Raw genomic sequence first — 23,947 nt, 5'->3', positions numbered from 1 at the left:
GAATGTCTGGAGGTGTAGGCACCTCGGAATGATTGTGTTAAGCTAGCACTAAGTCCCTTCCCCGTTCCCCCTTATTCTTTTCTTTACAATAAGGCTTTCAAATAAATCATGGTTGTACGGCAGTGAAGCATCGGTATTGAACACTGATGTCATGCTGCTGCTGATGATGATGACTTCAAAATACCAAACTTCTCGGTCATGATCCATGAGCTGTCAGACGTGCACTAAGGGAAGGTCTTGTCCAGGGTCTGAGAGATAAATCAGTTGTTAAGGTGTGAACTCAGTGCCCGGAAGGTCCATGGTTCGAAACCAACATATGCGCCTTGGCTGCTCGTCTAGGCTTGGGAAATCTGAGAGTATATCAGCCCTCCTACTCTCCTCAGGTGGCATGGCAGCTAAGCAATGAAAGGATGCTTCAGCTGAAGGTTTAATATCTTATTTTGTTTTTAGGCTGAGGAAATTTTGAGCACTTTAGGAGGGTTGCTTTATCAAAAGTTATGGCCGTAATTGCATCATCTTTCACTAAAAATGTGCAGTGGATTCCTTAACGGGAGACTGAGTGAAACACTCAGGTCCACGAATAATTATATATAATCGTAATTTGTCCATTGAATAAAAAACTCACTACGACGTCAGGTAAATGCAGAAAGGAGATATGCAATGACAAGCACTCGAGGTTGGGCATAAGACATGAAACTGAGGCTCAACTCAATTGGCTGAAAGGTCACTTAGATGACTTGCAAAACGGAGTTTTTTCATTTGGTTTCTGGGAATTAAACTCAGACTCTCCCTGCAGACTCAAAGAGACCATGAGTGCTTCAAGTGCTCTTGTCTACAACTAAACGTGTCGGCAGTTCTCCACTCCACCAACTTCCTTCCTGCTGTCTAGTGCCTACATGCCGAAGGCTTGCTAGCGGAAGAACTTTTCAAATCGTTTAATAATGCAAATGAATATGTTTGGCAGACTGTTAGTTGGATAATTTATTTGACCAGGTTCTATGTAATATGCGTGCGAAAACACGAGGATATTAAGGTACTTGTGGTCCACGGCCTTTGTAAGAGCTTCGTTAACGCATCGATGGAAACTATCAGTCTAATCCAGAAGGGTGCAGAATGGACTGACAGAAGGGCGTTACCGGACAGTCACCACTTTCCGAAGTCGCTGGGGCGATGAGGACTGGAACTGTGATATCAAGCACTGCACTTGAGAACGAAACCAAACGACCAATGTTTCAGCACATGATCTGGTCACGTGATGCATACTGCACGCGCATGACATCCCTCAAACACTCACTAAGCTTGACGAAACGAGAGACATGAATAAATAGAGAACAGATTCAGGCGTCATCCAATAGCCTGCTGTCTAAAATAATTGACTTGGTTGTATATGGTTGCGGAATTCGTAGGTATCAAGGTCAAGTCACTGTCTTTTCAGCAGTGCAGTCATTCTGAGTGGGGGTGGAGAACTGGACTCGAGCTTCCCTCTTATTGGCGCTCATCAGCAGTGCACATCCTCGACCATGCAGTGGTTAGAACTTTGCACTTCTGACATACTATGCGAGTGTGTCAACAAGGCGCTACCAGCGCACGCTGGAGACGAATGGACGAATGTGTTCACGCTTGGATGGCCGTATCCTAGGACGAAGGCCCAGTAACTGTCCTAGTTGTGCCGATCGACTGATCTGCCTTTCAGGACCCATGATAAAAAAGTCAGACTAACTATCCTAGGATGGACAACACCAGTCTCTTGCACATGGTTTTATGTCTAATAGGTCAGGATACGAAGAAAGCAAGTCAGGTTTAGTTTGTTAGTTTCGCATCTCTGGTGCTAATTAGACAGACCTATGTAGGAATCGGACGGGAAGAGTCGAATTTGCTTGCCTATGAACTCAAGTCTATTGTGTGATGCCTTAGTGACCTAAGATGGAAGCGGAAAACAGCAAGAGTCAGAGCGAGTGGCGGCTGATAATTGGTTGGATGTTTGGGTTGGCTTGGCGACAGACATTCCATTGGCTGGAAGGTGGTTCACCGGTAAGACCCTCGACATCATGCCCGAAAACTGCCGCCAATTTCGAAAAGATGTTGATAACACCCCCGGTCAGGCACCTCAGTGAATGTTTTCTCACTTTGGTGACATCTTATCCTATTGGCCAGGCAATGAACTCAACGAAGAACCAAAAAACGGCGATGATATCGTCTGTTTTTTTCTAAACTCATTCCAATTTCATAGCAACGTACTACTGATGAAGCGTGCAAGTAGCCTATGGCCTGGTTACCAAGCTCCTCTCCCTATCTGATCGAAAGTGAAGTTTATTACGGAAATTTTGTAACGGCTTAGTAGTGCTTGTTTACTATCATGTAATATTCAGTGAATATTCTGAGAAATTCAAGAGGACGCCTGTGAATATTCAGTTTTTAAAGTTTGTGTGCATAGGAGATGTTTATTTCCCGGTGCAAAGAATCGTAACTGCTTACTTCGTGTATGCTAATGAATGACTTCGCGACGAAGAGATTTCTCCCTTTCACCATTCTTTAGAATGCTCGATGAACCGATGGAAATGACACATTCGTTATCCCTCCAGCTTGATAAATTTTCAGATGCGATCCTTAGGATGTACGAATATTACAGGGGAAAGTTAAACAGTGACTCCTCAGAGAGACGAAAATTCAAAAAACTAATATTATTCCCAAGCATAACCAACTCAAGTGACGTTGATCAAGTATTCAGCAAAGTGCTGATGCACAGCATCAATCCATGACACCAAAAAGACGGCATTAAAAACCCGGCTTTACATTGGACAAATATGTTTTGACGAGCGGTGTATTCAAACAAATCGACAATGTTGCCAAGTTTAATCGTTCGGATTCACTGTTAGCAGATAATTTTGTGGGGATAACCGAACAGAAACAGACGAAGTTTTTATTATGAATGACGTAGAACACTATCAGTCCCTCCTAGACGCCGTCCAGACTAATCTCTGCGTTGTATTTGTGAACCAAACGGACTATTTAGTGTTGCGGCCGGTCCTTGTGAAGCTTCACCTGCGGTATGAACACGAGGGGGCTTTTCTCCACAGTTCCAGTTACACCCCAGTAGCTCATGGGTGCTGTTCTGTAAAACGGGGCGACGCTGCGACGAGGATCAGCTGACGAACAGCCATTCAGAATGCCTCATTGAGGTTCACAGTGCGGTGGGGCCAAAGACTAATACTGTTGCCCAGAAGCGTCTCCGGGGAGACGCTGCGACAAGGATCAGCTGGCGAACAGCCATTCCGAATGCCTCATTGAGGTTCACAGTACGGTGGGGCCAAAAGACTAATACTGTTGCCCAGAAGCGTCTGGTACGCGCCACCAAAGTATTTACTGGCAAAAACTTCAACCTGGACTGTCCAAGCTACCTGACACTACAATAGTTCTGCTGTGGCCGCGGAGACGTTCATACTCGCAAGACAGACAGATGCGCAACGGAACAAACAGTAAAACACAATTTGCAAAATATCTCATCCCGAGAACTGTTAGACCAGCGATGAAATCACACTCACGCATCGTCCGTAGTCACACGTCTGTCGGATACCTGCAAGTGAACTGAAATATCTTCAAATTCGAATCACGGTAATTTTGTCTGACCGTCACTATGATGCAAGACACGTTTTTCAGCTCATGCGTGATGAGCCGTTTGTTCATTTTTATTTCCTGCTATGATCATAAGATTTTCCAATCAGAAGATTCCTCTGTTTAGGACAAGTTCGTCTTTGGTGCTCAAAGTCAAAGCGAATCGCCCGAAGCCATAACTCAGCGTCATCAGAAATGATTACAGTTGAGGTAGTTGATGGACGAAGTCCCCAGAGAGGAATGAGATGTTCCGACAGAAGTTTTTTTACTGCACCTATCGGGACTTGTGAGTCGGTTCATCCCAGTCGACTTTTAAGCTACGCAGCGCGTATTAGGCCTGAAATATTGCATTCTGAGCAAAAAATATGAGCTCAGGGTTATAAAAATGCAATGGGCACGAATTACTCCAAGTTTTTAGTACCCAAAAAGCATTGTGCAAAGTTTGAATTATATGTTAAGCCACTTCAAAGTTCGAAAACCGTACCGATCAATTTTTAAATTATGGTTTCGAGCGATCAACACGGCAAATGAACAGTATGTGAGCTGCAAACATCAAAACTAGACGGCTTCCGTTGCGTCTTTAATGCAACCCAAGACTGCACCAGCAGCGCTCAATCTACCGACCTTAGAGATCATGTCACTAACAAACACAACGACGTCTGAGCTTTTCACCATTTGTAAACGAGCTTCTAGAACGTCACAGAAACCATCCTTGGCCGATTCGGAGCTAGAGGCCCTAAGGGTGTAAGTAGACGCGATAACTAGGGAGCGATGCAACTCAACTTCTAATGGTTCCTTCACGGACCTTGACCAGAAAACGCGTGGAGACGGCTGTCAACGGATATCCAGTCAAGTACGTAGGCTTCTGTTTGATTGCTTAGCTCAGTACCACCCCGGCGCATACGGATATGGTGGCCTCCGCATCACAAGAGGTGCGCAGCCAGAACTTGGAAGAGTCAGAGCGGGCAGTCAATTTAATCGCAGAATATGTGTCCTGTATCCACGTTTCTGTCAGACGGTGTATAGCAATTCAGGGGAAATCTGGCATGAGGGAAAAGGCTGCTTGTTCGCCTGCGCGGACATTGGAAGTAGCCAGGGTGATAGACTTTTGGAGGTTGAAAGCAGACTTCGATATGTTTAGGGTTGTTCCTGAGATCGGTCGTACACAAGCTGCAGTTGAGTCTGATGGGCGGCTAATAAAAGGGCGAGTCCTCTTCTGGGACTCAAGGAGAGAGTATTCACAATGGTGGATGTCGTGTGCAAGACGGAATGGTTGGAATGTCTCAAGGGAGTGGGAGCCCCGCTGTATGCAGCAGGTAAGTTGACCGGCTGACGATACCGCGCGACGACCGATGTGGCACGAGAAAAGTAGATATAATGGTTAAACGTGGGTTGGGATACTGCCTGGGCACCGAGATTCAGACAGGATGACAATTAGGGTCCTCGATTAGAGCCTAACCGCCAGGCAGAGTTTTTTGGTGGGAAACGTAAGTACAATAGCATTTCTAGAAAACAAGTCTCCGCACACGTTCCAGACTTCAACAATAAGAGTCAAGATGTCGTTAGTTGGACTTGTTACACTAACGAAGCATCGGTGTTGAACAGTGATATCACGCTGTCGATGATGATGATGATGATGATGATGATGTTGATGATGATGATGATGATGATGATGATGATGATGATGATGATGATGATGATGATGATGATGATGATGATGATGATGATGATGATGATGATAGTTGAACCTGTACTCATTAACCAACCTGGTATGAGAAGCTCGGGAAGTATCAGGTGTACACACTACTACTTTAAGGTCCAGTCTCTTCACGACGTAAGAAATATATATTAAGATCCAAATTTAGTTTTCTTAGTGGCTCCAGGTCAGCCAATCGGGTCGAACCATTTAATTTGGTAAGTGTACATGATTACCCCATATAACGCTTTTCAACGTCAAGGGTAAATGACCAACGGCAGGCATTCGATCATAAAAACGCTTTCTCACTGGTCTCCTAAATTGAAACCGGACTCAAAGGTCTGGTCAGAGTGTTTTCTTATCATAGGGAAGTAATTGTTCTCAAGATTGAACAAATTCACGGTTGCATTAGGAAACTGAACAATCCTTACATCAGTGCTCAAACGTTTCGTTTATAGTGCGACATATCTCGAGTTAATTCATACATAAGCTACATTATTCTCCCCGTTTAATTCCGTTTGAAAAATGCTTCTCGCAAAATGGGTAGTTAGCATAGAGTGCTACTGGAAGGGGTTTCGTTACTCTGTGACTCTGACCATGGTTTGAATTTCCTGAAGAAATACTACTCACAAGTTTGCTTAAAACTCTTCAAAATCTCACGACTGTTTTTGTCCTTCATCTTTGGGCTCATCGGTTAGACACAGTCACAAGATTGCGTACGGCTTTTGCTTGACTTGCGCTTTCCACCCTCCTCCTAGCTCTTTAGGCCTACCATCATTTGAAGAACACTATTCTTGATGGGGGAAACTTCGATAAAACCGTGTTCATATAATCGATGAACGTACCCCAATTTTGCAAGTTAACAAAATTCACAGCCACTGTGTGAAACGCTCTAAAGTTAGTCGAAATTGTAGAGAAAGTTGCGTTCTTCAGTGTGTGCACTATCGGGTAGATTAATTCGCATTCCCCTCAATTTACCTTTAAATAATGTTCTGAGTTTCAGATTAAGTATCGTTGGGCAGAATTAGCCTGCAACTTGAGTGATATTCAAAGGGGTTTACAAGTGCAGTTAATGACTGCAACAACTGAGATCCACGTGATCTACAAAATTAACTTCTTGGAACAGGAATTAAAATCCTTCCTAACCTAACTTTTGATCAGACTGGTTGATAATCTTTTATGGTTTATGATTAGCTCATCAGTGTCCCGTGGTATCTTCTGGCTTAGTTCAAGAGTGCTAAGTGGTTAGGTCGCGACCTTACTGACCGGAAGGCCAGTGATTTAATCCCAACGCCACCAACCCTACTGCCGCTGTCTAGACTTAGGCAACCTGACATTAGCTCGACCCTCATGTTTCCTTTAGATGGCACGGCGGCTAAGCACCGGGATGGTGCTATAGGTGGATCGGCCTGCAATTTCTTCTGACGGAACCACAAAATGTACCCGGGGAGAACATAAACTTTCAATTTACCATGATCTGATCATCTAAAACCTCGGACAAATTAATTGGTCTATTGGCCTTACGTTTACATATCGTCGGGCGACTGAGTTCATGGCCTAGAGTGGACGACTTATAATGGCAAACCTGGTGAATTGTTGCTCTGTTTCACACATACTGCAGAAACAAAGTTTTCTGCGCGGAAAACTCAGTGGTCAAGCGCGTCTTATGGTGTGAAGAAGGTGAAGGTAAACTAGTGGCTTTTAAAAATTCTAACCCGAAATTGCAAATATGAGACGACTACTGGCGAATATACACTCATTTGCAAACTAAATTGGTTTTTTTCGAGAGACTCACCTGGAACCCAGCTGAATCTCTCGTTTGTGATGTTCTCAGGCAACTGAACATGTTGCACCAGGCCGCCTCATGTTTCAGTCGCTAAGATATTCGAGATATCATGAAACATGTTATTTGTAATGTACTACTCATAAGGTTGCTGAAAATCCGTCCCTAGTACATTACAAAGATATACATGTATCGCGATATCTCGAATATCGTAGCAACTGAAACATGAGGTGGCCTGGTGCTGCACATTCAGTTGCTTGAAAACATCACAAACGAGAGATTCAGCTGGGTTCCAGGTGAGTCTCTCGAAAAAACCAATTTAGTTTGCAAATGAGTGTATATTCGCCAATAGTCGTCTCATATTTGCAATTTCGGGTTAAAACGACTATCCTCGTTTGGAAGTTGCGGGGCAAAGCTGTCAAGCGTTTCATGTATCCCCCATGTCGGAAGAGTGACATCTCTTCCAGGACATTTCTTCATAGGATGTGGACAAAGGGGTTCGTTTTGGGACAGTGTGAATACATTTTGAGGTTAGTTATATGTCCTCCAGGAACCGCTGACTGTCTCCAGCTCCTCATTATCTCTCTACAATCGCATCATAACAGTTACGGTGTTGTTCTCTGTGAACCATCAACCATCCGAAAAAGACCACAAACAAATGGATTTTGTCAGAATCGGAAATGAATGGATATTGATTAGCCTTTCATTCTGGAACCTGCTTGTTTCTAATCTTACGGAGATATTGTTTCCACTTTGACGCGGCCGACAGTTTAACGTGCAAACGATTCGGTGTTATTAGCGAATATACACTCATTTGCAAACTAATTTGGTTTTTTCGAGAAACTCGGGGAATGCGACTATCTGATGAGCTTCAAGAAGGGCAAAACCAGTCATGGGCTATCGAGGAGTTTTCAGCAACCTTATGAGTAGTACATTACAAAGATTCGGTAATGATTCCGAACTGGTGAAATGTAAGTCAAGTACTTCCGTCATCACAAAAAAGTAGGTTTCTGAAACGTAACCTACCAATTTCTCATAAACGTGCACGAAACTCAGCGATCTCACACCACCCGGTCCACCTTCTACGGATTACATCAGATGGGCTCGGTCTCCGAGTGACGGGTCATCCAAGGATACTGTTATGCAGTAGAAGTGCTCGGCAAAATTTCTGAATAACTTCTTAGAAAAGATCGCTAATAAGTGCGTGCATAATGTCTTGGCAGAAAAAATTTTTCAAGTGTTGCTGGTTTCGGGATTCTGTAGATTAAATTCTCACATGACTCCCTTTTGAACAATCGTCCTACTGCTCTGGCGCGGTCATTCTGGTTTCGCTTTTTTCGGAGCGAATGGTGCCAGCTTACCGTAGTCCAGAGCCGTAGCTAAAGCTCCCACCAGTATGAAGGACTCACTTCCAAGATTAGGTGGTTCTTGACTGCCCTGTGTTGCGCCTTAGCTATCCAACATACTGCATTGAGCAAATGAGTGCAACGATTAGCGTTTTGTTCTCTGCGATTTGTTCTCTGCCGACATTCCTGTTCACAGTTTGGCTCACAGTACCTGCGGAAACAATTCTGCGAACACCACGTAGAAGCGGCTTTCCATACCTCTCCTCAGTCGAACGGATGATGCTCATAATCTCTGTGGAAACGTTGAGGTCACCGAAAGGTCAGATTGTTGTTGTGGTGCGCTTCATGATTTATCCTGATGAATAAAAAGATTCGTCCTTTTTGGAGGGACTCTAGCGAGCCACTGTCAACCCACATATTTCGTTTGGATATCCCCACTGAAATCTCAAATTTTTGTGACCATTATTCTAGATTTCTACTATCATCAATAACTACGTTTCGCCCACTGTACTACAAGAAAGTAAGCTTTCAGTATTTCGGTTACTTTGTCGTACTGAGTTGATCATCTTTCAACTAATGACTTGACCCGAGTGCGGTACTAAAAAATATTCGACTTTCTATGTGTTCTCATTGATTACCTGGATACCATCTTTCTTAGCCCGTAAAACGAATCAGTCATCCGTTGACGATCTGTAAACCGCCTGTGGAAGCAACTGTTCTTTTACACAGGCGAGCGGCTATCATACTATGAAGGTTGTTCAACTGGGTTTTTGATGGGATCTCGGATCGTACTCCGCGTCCACATCGGCATGGACGGCGGAGCTCTGTGTTTCACTGACTTGCCAGAAAACCTGTTCGTCACACTTGTTCTTTGTCCTTACTCAGGGAGTCAGCAGAGCACCCAGCGGGTTTTCGCCTCCGTTCATTTAACCAACCTCGGTTCATCTCTGCTGCCATGCTAGAGTGAGTTGGACTGGGAGATAGACAGACAGCGAGCACGCTAGGTACCATTCAGTGTCTTTTGGTGACGAGTTTGTGCGAGCAGAATCAATATCGGTCGGCGCGCAAACTGGTGGCTTGAAACGCGTTTTTTTACCCTGGAAATCTGACCCCATACTCTGTCAGTTCGTGTTTTGGGCAAGCCAAGTTTTGGAGGGGACTTCTCATGGAAGGAACACCTTGGTCATGTAAGGTTTTGTGCATTTCATGTATTCTACCTTTGTTACCAAACCGAATATGGTGACTGGGGATAAGAAAACGAGTAAGTTAGGTGTGATAAAATGATATGACAAGTTTGAGGACCATTTACCGGAAAAAAACCGCACCAACTTGTGATCAGGTGTTAAATCAGCTTTGTCTTCTGTATTGAACCACCCATCATTTAAACCCAAACTGCTTTGTTCTGATTCTACTGAAGATAATGAGTAGTGGAATATTTAGTATTTTGCGTGTCAAAAGAATTGTTCTCCAATGCGTCCCAGTCTGGATTGATCCAGATCACCCGAGTTTCACTGCCACAGGAGTTTAGTCAATGATGCTCCCATTATATTGGGAATGATGATGATGAACAGGGTGTGAAATCGAACAACACGAATAAAGATTGCTTCATCAAGGTGATCCCCACAGCCACCAGACAGACCCGATCAAATTTGAAGCAGTTCTGCGGGAAATCCAACAGTCTAAATGAGCACTGTGTATTTTGCACCACAAACAGTAATGCGACACTCAGTATGGAAGGCGTAGTAATTTCCTCCAAAAACCTTCCAACTGGCGGGCGCCTATGAATGGAAAGTGGCGTTTCTCCCTTACCACCTGCGTAGATTCAGTGGTGTCTGATGATTCTTGTGAAGTTTGATGTGGAACATGCCTCTCGTGCGCACCGTGCTGTAATGGAAACCAAAGAGGAAACCATAGTATACGATGAAATGGTAGCACTCAGCTGATTGCAAATTCTTAGTGGTGACAAAAACCTTCAGGTTGATGATGTAGGAGAAAAATAGTCGACGATAATGCATGAGGTATAAGATGTGCGGAGGTTTTGAAAATGCAAAAAAGACTACTAGTGCCCCCATCAGACATCTGAACTAACAATTTGGGCGATGTTTATGGGTGTTGACGGGACCGCGTACGTTCTAGGAAGGTATATCTACCTTGAAATGGCTTGGTTGGCGTCCTGTTTCTTTGCTTAGTGCATCAAGAAAACGTTGAAAAGTATGTGAAAAACGACGTTTTCCGAAAGTTACATCAACAAACTGAAGAGAGGCCACTGGGCACTGCAGACGTGGCTGCAAAATAACTGTGAGAAAGAACCTGCTTTCTGCTTAAACGTCGCTTTTCTTCCAAGCAAATATCCGGCTGTTTTTCGGGAGCCACAATATTTTATGGAGAAATAATCTTCCCCAGAGCCTTATCAGATGGTTTCTAAAGAACAATCTGTCCAAATGACTCGTGTACATTTACCTCTCTTCAACAAGCTCGTGCAGTTTTGAGCATTTTGTGTGGAGATTGTTGGATGCTGAAACGGCGTGACGTACTTTTATCCAAGTGTACTTTTTAACGCGTATTTTGTGGTGTGAAAGCTTCTGCTCAGCAGTTGACAGGTGGTTCTAAATGGATTAGCGGTCGGGGTCGCCCTTCCCCCCAGAATACCAGGTGACCGGATATGGGACCGTCATCTACCGGTGCGTTTTATACCTCACTAATCTGTCATAAAAAACTTCACTCGTCGTGAAACATGTGCCAATTTCTGTGAGGAAAACTGAATGTGATGTCTATTTATTGATTCGTTGTTTATTGCGCGGGTACTTTGAAAGCGTCGGGAGATATAACACGGTTCTAGGTGATTGATTAAGGAACTTGACTGAGGAATAGACGGTCTGCGGTTCAAACCCAACTTGAGCATCTCGACTGGTATTGTCTGGACTCAGGCAATCCGGAAGCATTTCAGATGTCGTGTGTCCCTCGGGTGGCACGTCAGTTAGGCACCAAAAGGACCTTATAACAGAGCTAGTAGTGTTGTTATGATTATCACAAATGGTTACAGTACTATTGTAATACGTTCTAACTGCCACTTATGGTGGCAAACATCATTGAACAGAATGGTAAAAAAACTTGTCCGAAAAATCCACTTACACTCTGAACCACATTTTGCACGATGAACAAGAGCAATGCTGAAACGAAAGCAGAGTGGATAGATTGTACCAAAAATTGCCAAGAATTATTTGACAGCAAGCCACTGTTATCATCGGCTGGTTTCGTGCTTTAGTTCAAATTAGGTAGATCTTTTAGCAGAATTGTGATATAACGTCAGAAACCCCTAATTATCTTGTTCATTTGGATTCATCGACCAAGCACACAGTGTTGGAAGACTTTGACACTACTTTCCACAAGTTCATGCAAACGTCAGTCGGTTCAAGACAGTAACAATGTTTCAGTTGGGTGTACAAATCGATAATTGTGCGGATGCTGAACATCAAAGATTCGAACTAAAAGACACTGACAGCCAAGCGGGAGGAAAACACTTTCTCCTCTAGACGAATTGCTTATAACGGTGGGGCCTCAGTAAAACTGGTATTTGAAAGCCAGTTCACAGAAGAATGTCCCTGGTTTAGAAATACCTGGCAACTGAAGTTGTTCCGCGCCCTATTGGCCAGTTGTCACATTCACTGTTGTGACTGTGCTCTCAGCAGTGTTGAATTAATTGACACAAGCAAATGTTATTCTTGTTGAAGGGCAACTGGGATATACGGTAACGCTGGGAAGTGGATTGGAAAACTTGAGTAGGTAGCCCGAAACCCTAAATATGGCGTATTGTTATTAAGGGCGATAAAGTACCGGCAAATGTGCTAACCAAAAGCCATCTGTACAGACTGAACAATGAATCTTCTTCTAACTGGCTTGCCACCGATTTCCAGATCCTTCCCTTTCTATGAAACAAAACAGGATTACCCGCAAAGTTTTTTTCACTTCAAGCTGTAGGAATTTAACTCAAAAAATGATCACCAATAACTTGTTGTGTTAAATTGCTGACGTGTAGAAAAGACGGACCACTCAATTGAACATGAATGTTCGCCTTAATTGTCTAAATTTTGCCCATACATATCGAAAAATCTTCAAAATGTGGACAGTAGAACAGGACAATGTAATGTTATCAAACCGCATTGATCTATCCAATTCATAAACCAATACTCACCTATCAAGATGTACTTAGCCAACATGTTTACTACCGAACTAAGGAAACTGTGTCATGAATAAATACACGTTCAAGTTATTGATTATTGATCATTTAGTCGAATTTTCGTTACACAACTGTTTTTTTTGCGTAGCGAAATTGTCACGTAATCAGGTGGACGATATTAGCTTATGAAAACTGAACGGATTTAGTGCAAGTCAATTTTCCACAGTTACACCACTCCTCGTGGAATAATCTTCCCCGTGTCCAGATCGAATTATTCTAAAAAGTCTGCACCAGAGTTGGGAATCGGTGGGATCAAATTTTGTTTTTATTAAGGCTGATCCTTCAAATTACAGAAATTGGAACTGGGCTTATCTGACACCCGAAACCAGTTTGTAACTAACACTCGATTGACACACGCGGAGTGCACGTGGACAGGCAAACACGTTCGTGCTTGGGCGATGTGATCGGAGTGATGACGCAGAGTCTCGTGGTTGCGCCAGGATAGGCATTTCAGATAATCCGTCTATCCGCATTTTTTAAATCTTCCTGTAAGAGGTTAGTTTAAGTCCGGACTATTGAAGACATTTGTGAATGTTCTATCAACATGGTGAATGCTGCTCATACCAGTGCGACGGTGTGTACTACTGATGAGGCGTGCGAGTAGTATGTTTTCTCAAAAATCCGCTTCGCGTCTGTTGAAAAGTGATATTTTTTACGGAATTTCTGGAGTTGCTTTACAACTTTCGTTTGATTTCGAGCGATAGCCAAGAAATATCCAGGAAATTCGGGGAAAAGCGTTCAAGAAGAAGATGGATATTCAGTTTTTATGAACAAGGTGTATATGAACGTTTTGCTTCCTTGGCCAGTAATCTGTAACTTTTCATTCGGTGTCTTATAATAACTCTGCAGCTAAGGCCCTCTTCCTTCAGGTCTGAGTTTCATTTAATATATCGAACAAGAGGCTTTCATCCTCCAGGCCCTATAGCGAAACACACTCATCTGCCAAAAATTTTGGTTTTGCGGAAGACTCACATAAAATCCAGCTAAATCTCTCGTTTATGATGTTTTCAAGCGACTGAATGTGCTGCACCAGGTCACCTAATGTGTTGGTATTGCGATATTTGAAATAAGGTGAAATACTTTGGAATATTGGTAGCTCGGGTGTATTTGTTGGTAATTGATCAGGTGGCTGTTGATCTGTTCGCCGAGCTTGGCTCAATAGCCACCTGATCAATTACCAAGGTGAAATACACTACTCATAAGTTTGCTGAAAACTCTTAGGGGCCCTTGTTCATCCAGATGACCACGCAGTTATCGGCGTTGTAAGTCTTGCATAATGTGGCTTCGTGTTGCTTGGAGCGGCATAAATTCCTGAATGAATTAATCTGGTCAGCCACTGGAAGATACTCGTCCACATCACTGTTCCCATCGAATCAGAGTATGAAAATTTGTTTCGTCTCCTATTGTGACGCAGTCACTGCGGGGGCAAATAGTTACGTTAATTTATGATCTTAGCGGAATGCTGCAGATTGTCAGGGGTGAATATTTGTGTATATGACGTTGTGGATTATTCTCACTTATTACATTTGATTTGTGGTTAGCGAAACGTTTTTGTTGCCATACAGTGCTACAGTTTACTGTGACACCGAAGGGGCACATTAATCAAAGGAAACCTAATTTCCATGCACGGCTGAATGATTCTGGGTTACACCGATATGAGCATCACAGTACGGTGTGAATACTTGTGTAATATAGCATACATTGTCCGTAGAAGCGTGTCGCCGTACGACAACCTCCTAAAGAGCAGCAATTGTCATGAATTGGCCAATCAGCTGCGTTTGATTATTTCATCAGTAATGAAGACCGTAACCCCGTGGAAGGTTCTATAATCCCTTCCGTGATTAAGAGTCAGAAGAATATGGCATCGGTGAATCATCAACACAGAATAATATTCATGTTAATGATAAATTTGATTAAAACTGAGGCATAAGACTATATAGAAGAGAGTAAAGCCAGTGTAACTGTGATACTACTGATGGGGGAGGCATGCGAGTAGTATGTTTTCTCATAAATCCGCTTTTTGGCTCTTGAAAAGTGAGATCTATTACAAAATTTGTGGACTCGCTTTGTAGCATTAGTTCGGATTTGAGTAACAGCCAATGAATATCCAGAAACGTTCAGAAAGACGCGTTCAAAAGGAGGATGGATATACAGTTTTTGTAAAAAAGATGCATATGAGAGTTTTGCTTCCCTGTCCAATAGTCTAACTGTTCAGTTGGCAGTTTCTAATAAATAGTTTCTAGTAAATAACTTCACAGAATAGGCCTTTTTTCTTTCACTGGTAGTGTTTCTACTGAAATTGTAAGTAGTATCGATATAAACCAGTGTATTATACTGAAACCTCGGAAATGGATTTTAGTACAGAACAAGCGACATAGGACGCTAAATGCTGACCACAATTCACAAACGGTCGTCACACCCACGCTTACCACGTACCCGTCCGATACATCACGTTCCGTACTTACAGTCAGATTATAAGTGGAATTTTTTGTACCGTTTTTGTGTTTTCTCTTCCATGAAGTAGGTCCCGCCTCAAAAGAGTATAAAGTAACAATAGTCAAATTTGTTCAAACCACTACAATATTCAGTATGGACTGGTGCTTGCAAAACGGTGTTGGTCACGTATTGTCCGTTAAATTTTATTGCGATTTGATCACAAAGAAGCTCGCAGCACACATTGTTCATGTTTGGCCGTGAGATAGAGATTATGTGGGAATAAGCAGAACACATTCAAGATATTATGAGGCAAGTATAAGGAAACGTTGGGAAGCACCGTGGGACCGTTTGTTGCTCACTGAAACTGATTATCCGTGCGCATCTTTAAAGGGATTTGCGCAAGTGGGATAATTGCTAGTAGCTGGAGTTTTCATTATTCTTCCAAGAAAGATCGATAAGCGTTTTGATTGACTCTCAATTGGAGAGTATATAGTTTTGGGCATTCAGTCGCGGATTCCACATCAAGTGACCATGTGCTGATGGGTTTTCGGTTTGGAGGCTACTGTAAATTTCAGGGGATTTAACTGGCATGAGATTTCAAAATCTCTCCGGTGAACTATGAAACGGGCGTCAATTTTCCGGGATTTATTTGAAACGTGGAACCAGTCATCGTGGAGTTTTCTCTTCCAAGAAAGATCGATAAGCGTTTTGATTGACTCTCAATTGGAGAGTATATAGTTTCGGGCATTAGTCGCGGATTCACATCAAGTGACCATGTGCTGATGGGTTTTCGGTTTGGAGGCTACTGTAAATTTCAGGGGATTTAACTGGCATGAGATTTCAAAATCTCTCCGGTGAACTATGAAACGGGCGTCAAGTTTCCGGGATTTATTGGAAACGTGGAACCAGTCATCGCAGAAATAGGCTGCTCAACATAAAAGTTCAGTTTATTCGTAAGTGCAGTGGTTTCAACTCACCGTTTTGACTGCACCGTACAATGTTTTCCGTCAGTCATCTCTACTTCATGTGTTGCTTACCCGAACATGATCTTAGTGATCACAAACCTACTCATGAGTAGTATGCATAAAACGTCCAGTCATTTTGTACGACGAATATTTTATGTATCAGTAATAAGTAAATTGTCCTCTCTTGCCCTGCATCATATTTTTCGTAGATGAGGCCCGAAATTTTTCCATCTTCTTTTCAGAATCGACTACAGTCTGACAGCACCCGCTCAGTTAAATTAGAAAAAGAACTTCATCCTGTCTCTATGTCTCAAATGAACCCATGAATTATTCCTGGACTTAGTGGCAGTTTCCTCATTCCGGCGGACAAACACTGTAGTAGACATTGAATATTGCAACTGCTGCGGAGTTTGGTGTATTTCGATCGCAGGAGAAAACAGCGTGAAAACACTTGCATAATTTTTTATGGAAACTAATATTTTGCCGTAGAATTACAAAAAACGCAGTTGACAAACTGCCTAATCGATGTAGGCACCACCGGAGATGACCCAGTTTCACTGTATTCAGTTGGGGGCTTTGGTTAGATTTGTTCAGATTCTGTATTGTGATCTTGCTTAACGGCTGTTCTATTAGCAAGAAGAAATAGTTTCGGGTGATAACGAGGCATCCACCGAGAGTGTGGCTTAGAAAACTTCATACGTAAGGAAGGATCGCGATGGAGCCGCAAGCTGCATTCCTGTTATTGAGAATCAACCATAATGTGCATTTTAAAGTTTTATGGCCTCTCGTTTCATAGTTTTAACAGCACCTTAACAAGGTGAGACAAATTTACAATATTTCCAGAAATTAAAAAACGAACCTGTTACTCCTGACCACTTCTCAGTAGCCGAACGTTAAGCCAGCTTTTAAGTACCCGCCGAAACGTTGAAGGTCCGAGACTTCTTGTGAGTTTGTGAGTTGTCTACTTATGAATAAAAAGCAAGAGCGTTGTCAAATTCTCTTTAGCATCAGTTGATTATATCCGCATGATGAATGTTACTGTGTCAAGCATTTGGAGCAAGACCTTCCAGAGACAGACGGTAATTTGCTTGGAATGTGCCACTGAATAGGAGCTGTTGCTCAAACACGAGTATTGATCAGAAGCGGAGTTGAATGAACTTTCTTGGCGACGCGTTGAGCTTACCAATTATTCCATCTTCTCAAAGAGCAGACTGGAAATCACCATACTGCCTTATGCGCTGACTGCTTTGAAGAGCTCACAAACCAGGCCAGTGTTCTGTAACCCTTTATCAGGTACGGCTGTACTTTGAAATTAACCGTGAAGAGATTCCACACAGTTGGAGAATAGAAGAACACGTTCTCGGTAGTCATGACGACCAAAGCCATGGGGAAGGTGTTGACCAAGCGGATATTCCTCTGCCTCTTCACGAGTGGAGGCTGTTGACCAGGGGAATGGAATCACCTCCACAAACCACCGTTTTGCACAAGTGAAGAGTTCCGTAAGATGAATGAAAATAGCCCGATAACAAATAGCATCTCATTGTCGTGATTTTTACATACTGGCTAAAATGAGTGTTTAGTATTAGGTCTAATATATCATATTTAAAACGAGTACTCGAGAGATTTTCTGCGGAAACAAATGCAAAATCAGGACAACTTAATTTGGAAAATCGACACGACACGTAGAATTTGCGCAGAAGCCGTGAAAGTTCGCTAAAATTCACGCGATAGCAGCAGATTTTATAAAGTTCGTAACATTACCTGCATCGTGAGATTTTTAGTTTAAAACGGAGTGGGATGTACACGCGTCTCTTGTCAACAAGCTTCTGTTCTCAAGACATCATTGCACACTGCAATCCGTGAACCACGTGTATACAATCAACAAGTGTTTTTTTTCAAACATCTCGTCTCAGACTTGCGTGTAATTTATAGGAATACTTTAGTTGCTCTGCGAGGTAACATTTACAACTGTTTTTTTGTCCCGAAGGAACAAACTCTCAAAACTTCGAGATTCCCAATATGTTCTCCATCAACATTACACCCAGTATTTTGCGTAAATTTTGGATTTTTCTTGAGGCAACCTGAATTCGCAGTCCAGCACCCTACCGCGCAAGTTCTCCACCGACTGTCCGATTGCAAGTTCGCATTCGAAATTCATTTAGGCCCGCCAGAACCCCAACCTAAAAAATGCTGGTAAGAAACAGAGTAAACAAGGATTTTTGACATTTTGTTTTTGCTTTTAAACACTAAATAATTTGTCAGTTACTTATGCACCGAGGAACTAGGCGTCAGATGTTTGTTATGTCGTATCTAGGCAAAATATTTAGAAAGATGGCGTCTAGTATATTCCAACCAATTGCTGTTTATAGAAGAGAGACGAATACTTTTGCCCCCCGCCCCCGATCCCATAAAATGACGCCTTTCTGTTTTCTTCGCCACATAATTTTCCATCTAGGGTGGAGCAACGTGGAGTGCAATCTAACTAATTACAACATGCAAAAAACGTATCAACCGACCAGCAATTCATTTTATCCTCCACAACAATATAGACTCAATTCTCACACAAGCCATGTTGAAAAAATACACGAACGTTTGCCAATTAACTAAGTGATTCCCCAAAGTGAATGAATGAGACATATTCAAACAGTAGATGGGACAAGGAAATTTGACCATCAAAACTTTTGTTGAAGAATGAGAACGAAAAAACGAGAGTATGTCATTTCACATAGCATATTAAATATATATATATGGCATAGTATTTTAATATATTTATATAAATGGGCTACTTGGTAAAAATGCTTTTTTCGGCTTTATATGATCATCTGCGACGATTTTGGAGAGACATCCAGTGAGTAGTCTACTCTCAATGGCTGAAGTATGTTTTTGAGTCTTCTATCCACCACATGAAGTGCCCAGCCGCGGCAGTGTTGTTTGTTCAATGAAGCCTGTCACACTGAAATATTGATCGAGGAAGAAAATACTGACCTATGTGTCACCAATCCAAATTAACGGAGCATTTTTGTACTTTAAAAGCTCTTGGTACATTTGATCAAGTCCATTTGGGTAACTCTTGGTCATTGGACCATGAAAACTTATTTTCTAACGAGCACTTTCAGTCTCAGGAAGTCATGCAGTGGGCGGTTTCAAGATGACTTGGATAGAAGTTTCTAGTCAGGGGAGATTCACATGCATATTATCTTCCCTCTGTGGAAGAGACAATCGGTACAGAGAGTTTGAGGAGATAGACTCATGATTTTGTGCTATATTTAAGGGAGTATTAACCCACTGAATTTTCCACCAAGTTTTTTCGTTAGCATTGGTTAAGAGGCCATAAAAACAGTCATATTTAGCACTAAATAAAAAAATCTAAAATGTGGTTTAAACAGATAAAATTTACTCAGCTGTGGGCGGTATAAACCCAACATCGAAAAACGCGCAGAAATTTCTTCAAAGTAAAATTGGAGTGAATCTAAGGGAGAAAAAATGCGGTAGAATGGGGAACAAATTCCGTGCAAAACAATGGGGATGACGATAGTTTGTTTACGTGAACTCCTCAAGGTGGTCCATGTGTATCGCTAATCAGAACATCATTGATTGCAATTATGCAAGGATTTTGCTTCCAAACAATGATCGAACGCTCATTTGTTGTAAAATCAGAGGTTTCAATCAAGAAATGGGTGGTGTTGGTCATATGTTCAGATGGGAGTATTTTTATTTATTTTTATCTATAAATTACAACCAAACGCTTATGTTAGCAGCCGTAGTTCGGATAAATACGGTGGGCGGCAGTTCTGGAGTTCTGGCAGAGCAACAACCGTTGATTTCTTCGAATAATAGGACCTCTGTGGATGAGACATTTGAGTCCACAAATGAGATCGTTCCGATCTAAAAGGTGAGAATTGTTTACAAACCTCTGTTGAGGTTCCTCTTGGTCGAAGCGCCTACACTGGAGTAACTGAGTAAAATAAAGAAGTATGGAACAGATTGTTTGATCAGAAGACAGATGCTATCCCAATTCTTCCAAGTTCGGATCCGGTTCTCGCCTAATGACCAAGGGGTTGAGGGTTTGAACCTCTCATGAGATTTCCGAGAAGTGCACTAGTAATGACTCACAACAGACACGAAATGATTGTACATTGCCTTTTAACCTTTCAGCTCAGAGTGACTTCACTTCCAGGATAGAATTTCCACCTTAGGTCCAATCATACCGCACTACCATCAAACCATTTATAGTCTGAACAGCCTTGTATCACAGAAAAGAACTCGACATGTATTAAGTCACGGACTTGAGATATTAGACGATGTCCATCCAAACGTTTTCCAGCTCATTCGACTAAACGGTGAACGTATAATTTTTGTTCTGGAATTTTCCCACAATACTAACAGTTTCAAAGCTGATTCTAAAGTTCCTCGTTTTCTCTGATGACAAATGGTCCAGTCCGGCTCGAAACGAGATGCTACACCTTTCTAACTAGATTAAGGAAAAGCTTTAAACTAAGACTCTGTTAGATTTTCGGAAAGAGCCTTTACAAACTTGAATCCTGGAAATCAGGAATGCGTAGCAAACCTATATTCGGTGGCCCCCCTTCTTGGGCGCACAATATTGAGTACTCTAACAGTTTATAGCTGATTCTAAAGTTCCTCGTTTTCTCTGATGACAAATGGTCCAGTCCGGCTCGAAACGAGATGCTACACCTTTCTAACTAGACTAAGGAAAAGCTTTGACCTGAGACTTTTAGTTTCTCCGAAAGAGACTTTACGAACTTGAATCGTTTAACTGGAAATCAGGATTGCGTAGCAAACCTGTATTCGGTGGCCCCTCTTCTTGGGCGCACAATATTGAGTACTTTGTGGTATTACTTGGATGTCTTCTCATTTCGGGCGGCATCCGTGCAAGTTTTTTCTTGCAAAAGCCCAGTTTTTTATTCAGCTGGCTACTTGTTGTTAACGACATCAGCATCTGGATTTGACTCATGGATTTTCGAAAAATAGACGCTACTTTAGGCCATGATTACTCAATCCTGAATAGTCTAGAATCTGAGTACCCCATATGAACTCCTGTGTGATTAGTGAGTTTTGAAGGCATTTCTTATATTAGCTCGGATGATGAATATGCTGGAAATTTCGGATGCGTTGACGAAGACCATCCCTATGATCTTCTCAATTATGGTGAAGGGTACAAAAACGTACCACCATGCTATCACGATCTAAACTTCAAGACATCTCTGCTTGCATTGATCCGACACGGATCTATCAGACGTACTAATTGCTTACCTGCCCCAAAGCTTTTCAAATTTTATAGAAATTCATTAGATAGACTTATCTATTGGACCCGATCAAAGCCAAGAAATTCTGGGTTACCGAAGGATTGAGAGTGAATTTATCAATATTGTGTTGCGTCTGGGAAGTATACTGCGACATTTTGAATACCATACAAAATGAAGCTTGAGTTGGCTTTTGTGCTGCACATTCATTAGTAGAATAACACAAGCCGGATATTCTGTTAGACGGAATTCCGCGGCATAACCGCTTTGCTGCTCGCAATTAGGTGGTGCTCTGGCCGAAAAGCCTAACTCGCGAGAAACTGGGCAGAAGATCGGGCCGCCTGTGCTTCCAGCATCAGAGCGAGCTCTGATTGGTCGAATGTGTGGGTTCATAAGCCAATCATCATTCAGAACCTCTCGGATGCCGACTGCTGGTGTCGTTCCCAGATGAATTCAAGATTTCCGGAACTTTATCGCTTCGCATACTTCAAGTACGACCTGTCCTAGGGATCTGACCTGGCTTTGCACATTTAATGCAGTTTATGCCCCTTTTGTGTCGCGTTTACCGTTTGGAAGGTTCAGATCGGGAACTGAGCTAACCCATCACCGTCGTTACAGATTCACTTGACAATGCTGTAGAATACAGGTAGCTCGAGTGTGCTGGTTGGTTGTTGGTCTGTTCGCCGAGCTTGGCAGTTGGATTGCAAACAGCTCTTCACCAACCGAGGTGACATCAGTACGCACTGACAATGTCACCTCGATTGGTGACGAAACATTAGCAATCCAACTCCGATCAGGCCAACTACCAGATTCACCTAAGTTACCTGTTAGCACCAAAATATTTTTAGATAAAAATGAGTGCGTTCTCCAGTTGTTTACAATTTTGTGCTCAACTAGAACATGAGGCTGGTGAAAACCAGAGGACTACACCCATTTGATCAGACATAAAATAAGCAAAATATGTAGTCAGATTTTAGCGTTTTTGCCAACCCCATGAGTAGTATCTCAGCTAATTTTATTCAAGGAAGCATAGAACTCGTTGTTCTTGTGTAGCATCAGAAAACCGTGAAGAAGCAATCTTTGTTCATTATCTTAAAAAATGTTTTTCAGACTCAGCAATCTATATGAAGCAACATTTGACGTACGTATTCGAAAGTGGGAGGTGCTCCGGCACACTGTTTCTAGCAGACTTTCCACTGATGCCAGGTATGGCTGATCCGTCTGAGCTGACCCTTGATAGTGCCTAGCGATCTGGTTTTGGCTTGACTTCTCTGAGTTAATCGACTGAAACTATGAACACCGATCTTTTGAATAAGAAATGCTGTATTCCACGAGCTGTGGAACGTATGGCAGGTTAATCTTCAGAGCGACTTGCGACAAAGGCTCGGTTTCGTTTCCTGAGAAAGTTTTGTAGACCTTACGAATACCCTTGCTTTTTGCCAATCAACTGAGCAACTATCTGAGTGCATGCTGGCTAAGTTGCTTTAGGAGTATGGTGTTCTTTCAACATCGATGACGATGAGCAGTCAAGGGTGCTGATGGGCCAGCTCTCATCGGATGAAACATTAGTCATTTGAATTCGTATTTAAAAGGGCCTGTATTCCGATTGTGCTGGGCAGTGTGCCAATCCAGTATATCATTTAAACAGGGTGGAGATCTCCTGAAGCTAAAATAACATCATTTCTCACTATCCAAGTAAACAAAACTCACCCCAGAACTAAATTATGTCTAGATAGCTGGCACGTCCGGTACTCACACGCCTTCCTTCGAGCGGATCATTTATAAGCAAATGAACTTGCAGCCACCATAAGCTAAGTCAAGTGTGAGAGGTGAGACGTTCGTCAACATCAGGTAATTCAACGAGGATTGGGCAGTGTGCGTAAAGATGCACGGCAGGGAGAGAAAGAGGGAGACAAGACAGAAGTGTTCCCGCCAAACAAACCAAGGACAATCACCAGTGGTTCTGAAGATGTATATTTTTCTATTTTTCTATTTTGAAACCATTTTCTGCGAAAGATCATTCAGCTCTTATAACTGATGCGTCTCCAACTGGATTAAGTGTTATTCTCGAACAAAACAAACCAAATCACCAGTGGTTCTGAAGATGTATATTTTTCTATTTTTCTATTTTGAAACCATTTTCTGCGAAAGATCATTCAGCTCTGCTCTTTGATGCGTCTCCAACTGGGTTAGGTGTTATTCTCGAACAAAATGGCCGTCCTGTCATTTGTGCATCCCGTCGACTAACACAAGCCGCACAGGGCTATTCTCAAACACAGCGTGAAGCTCTTGTTGTCTACTGGGGTGTAGGTAGACTACACAAGTATCATTTTGGTGAACCATTCACGATTGTGACCGATCATGAAGCCTTGAAATTCGTATACCATCCTATGAAATCATTGGCTAAGTCATCCGCAGCCATGGTTCAACGTTGGAGCATCGCTCTCAGTTCGTATACATATAACATTATTCATCGTGGTGCTAAATCCATTCAGTACGTTGATTATCTATCCAGAGTTCCAGAAAGTTTATCACAATCTAATGTTTCTGATTGTTTGTTAGTACAACCGCTTCCGATTAAACGAGACGAGCTTGTGCGTGATACCCG

The 23,947-nt window shown here is 42.4% G+C and overlaps 1 protein-coding gene across 1 annotated transcript in view; it reads left to right on the top strand.

Annotated features, from left to right (window-relative positions):
- Positions 1-4,195: 4,195 nt before the first annotated feature.
- T265_04640 (hypothetical protein) overlaps positions 4,196-23,947 on the top strand; it is a gene marked incomplete at both ends in the record, with an annotated part of 33,750 nt that continues 13,998 nt past the window's right edge. Inside the window, 3 exons of the mRNA XM_009169422.1 lie at positions 4,196-4,356; positions 4,816-4,928; positions 23,500-23,833. Of these exons, the coding sequence (XP_009167686.1) occupies positions 4,196-4,356; positions 4,816-4,928; positions 23,500-23,833 (608 nt within the window). The remainder of the gene's footprint in view (positions 4,357-4,815; positions 4,929-23,499; positions 23,834-23,947) is intronic.

This window comes from Opisthorchis viverrini, assembly GCF_000715545.1.
Source record: "Opisthorchis viverrini unplaced genomic scaffold opera_v5_78, whole genome shotgun sequence".
Classification (NCBI taxonomy): domain Eukaryota; kingdom Metazoa; phylum Platyhelminthes; class Trematoda; order Opisthorchiida; family Opisthorchiidae; genus Opisthorchis; species Opisthorchis viverrini.
The sequence above is the reverse complement of the archived record's forward strand: the minus strand, read 5'-3'. Positions and strand labels throughout refer to the sequence as shown.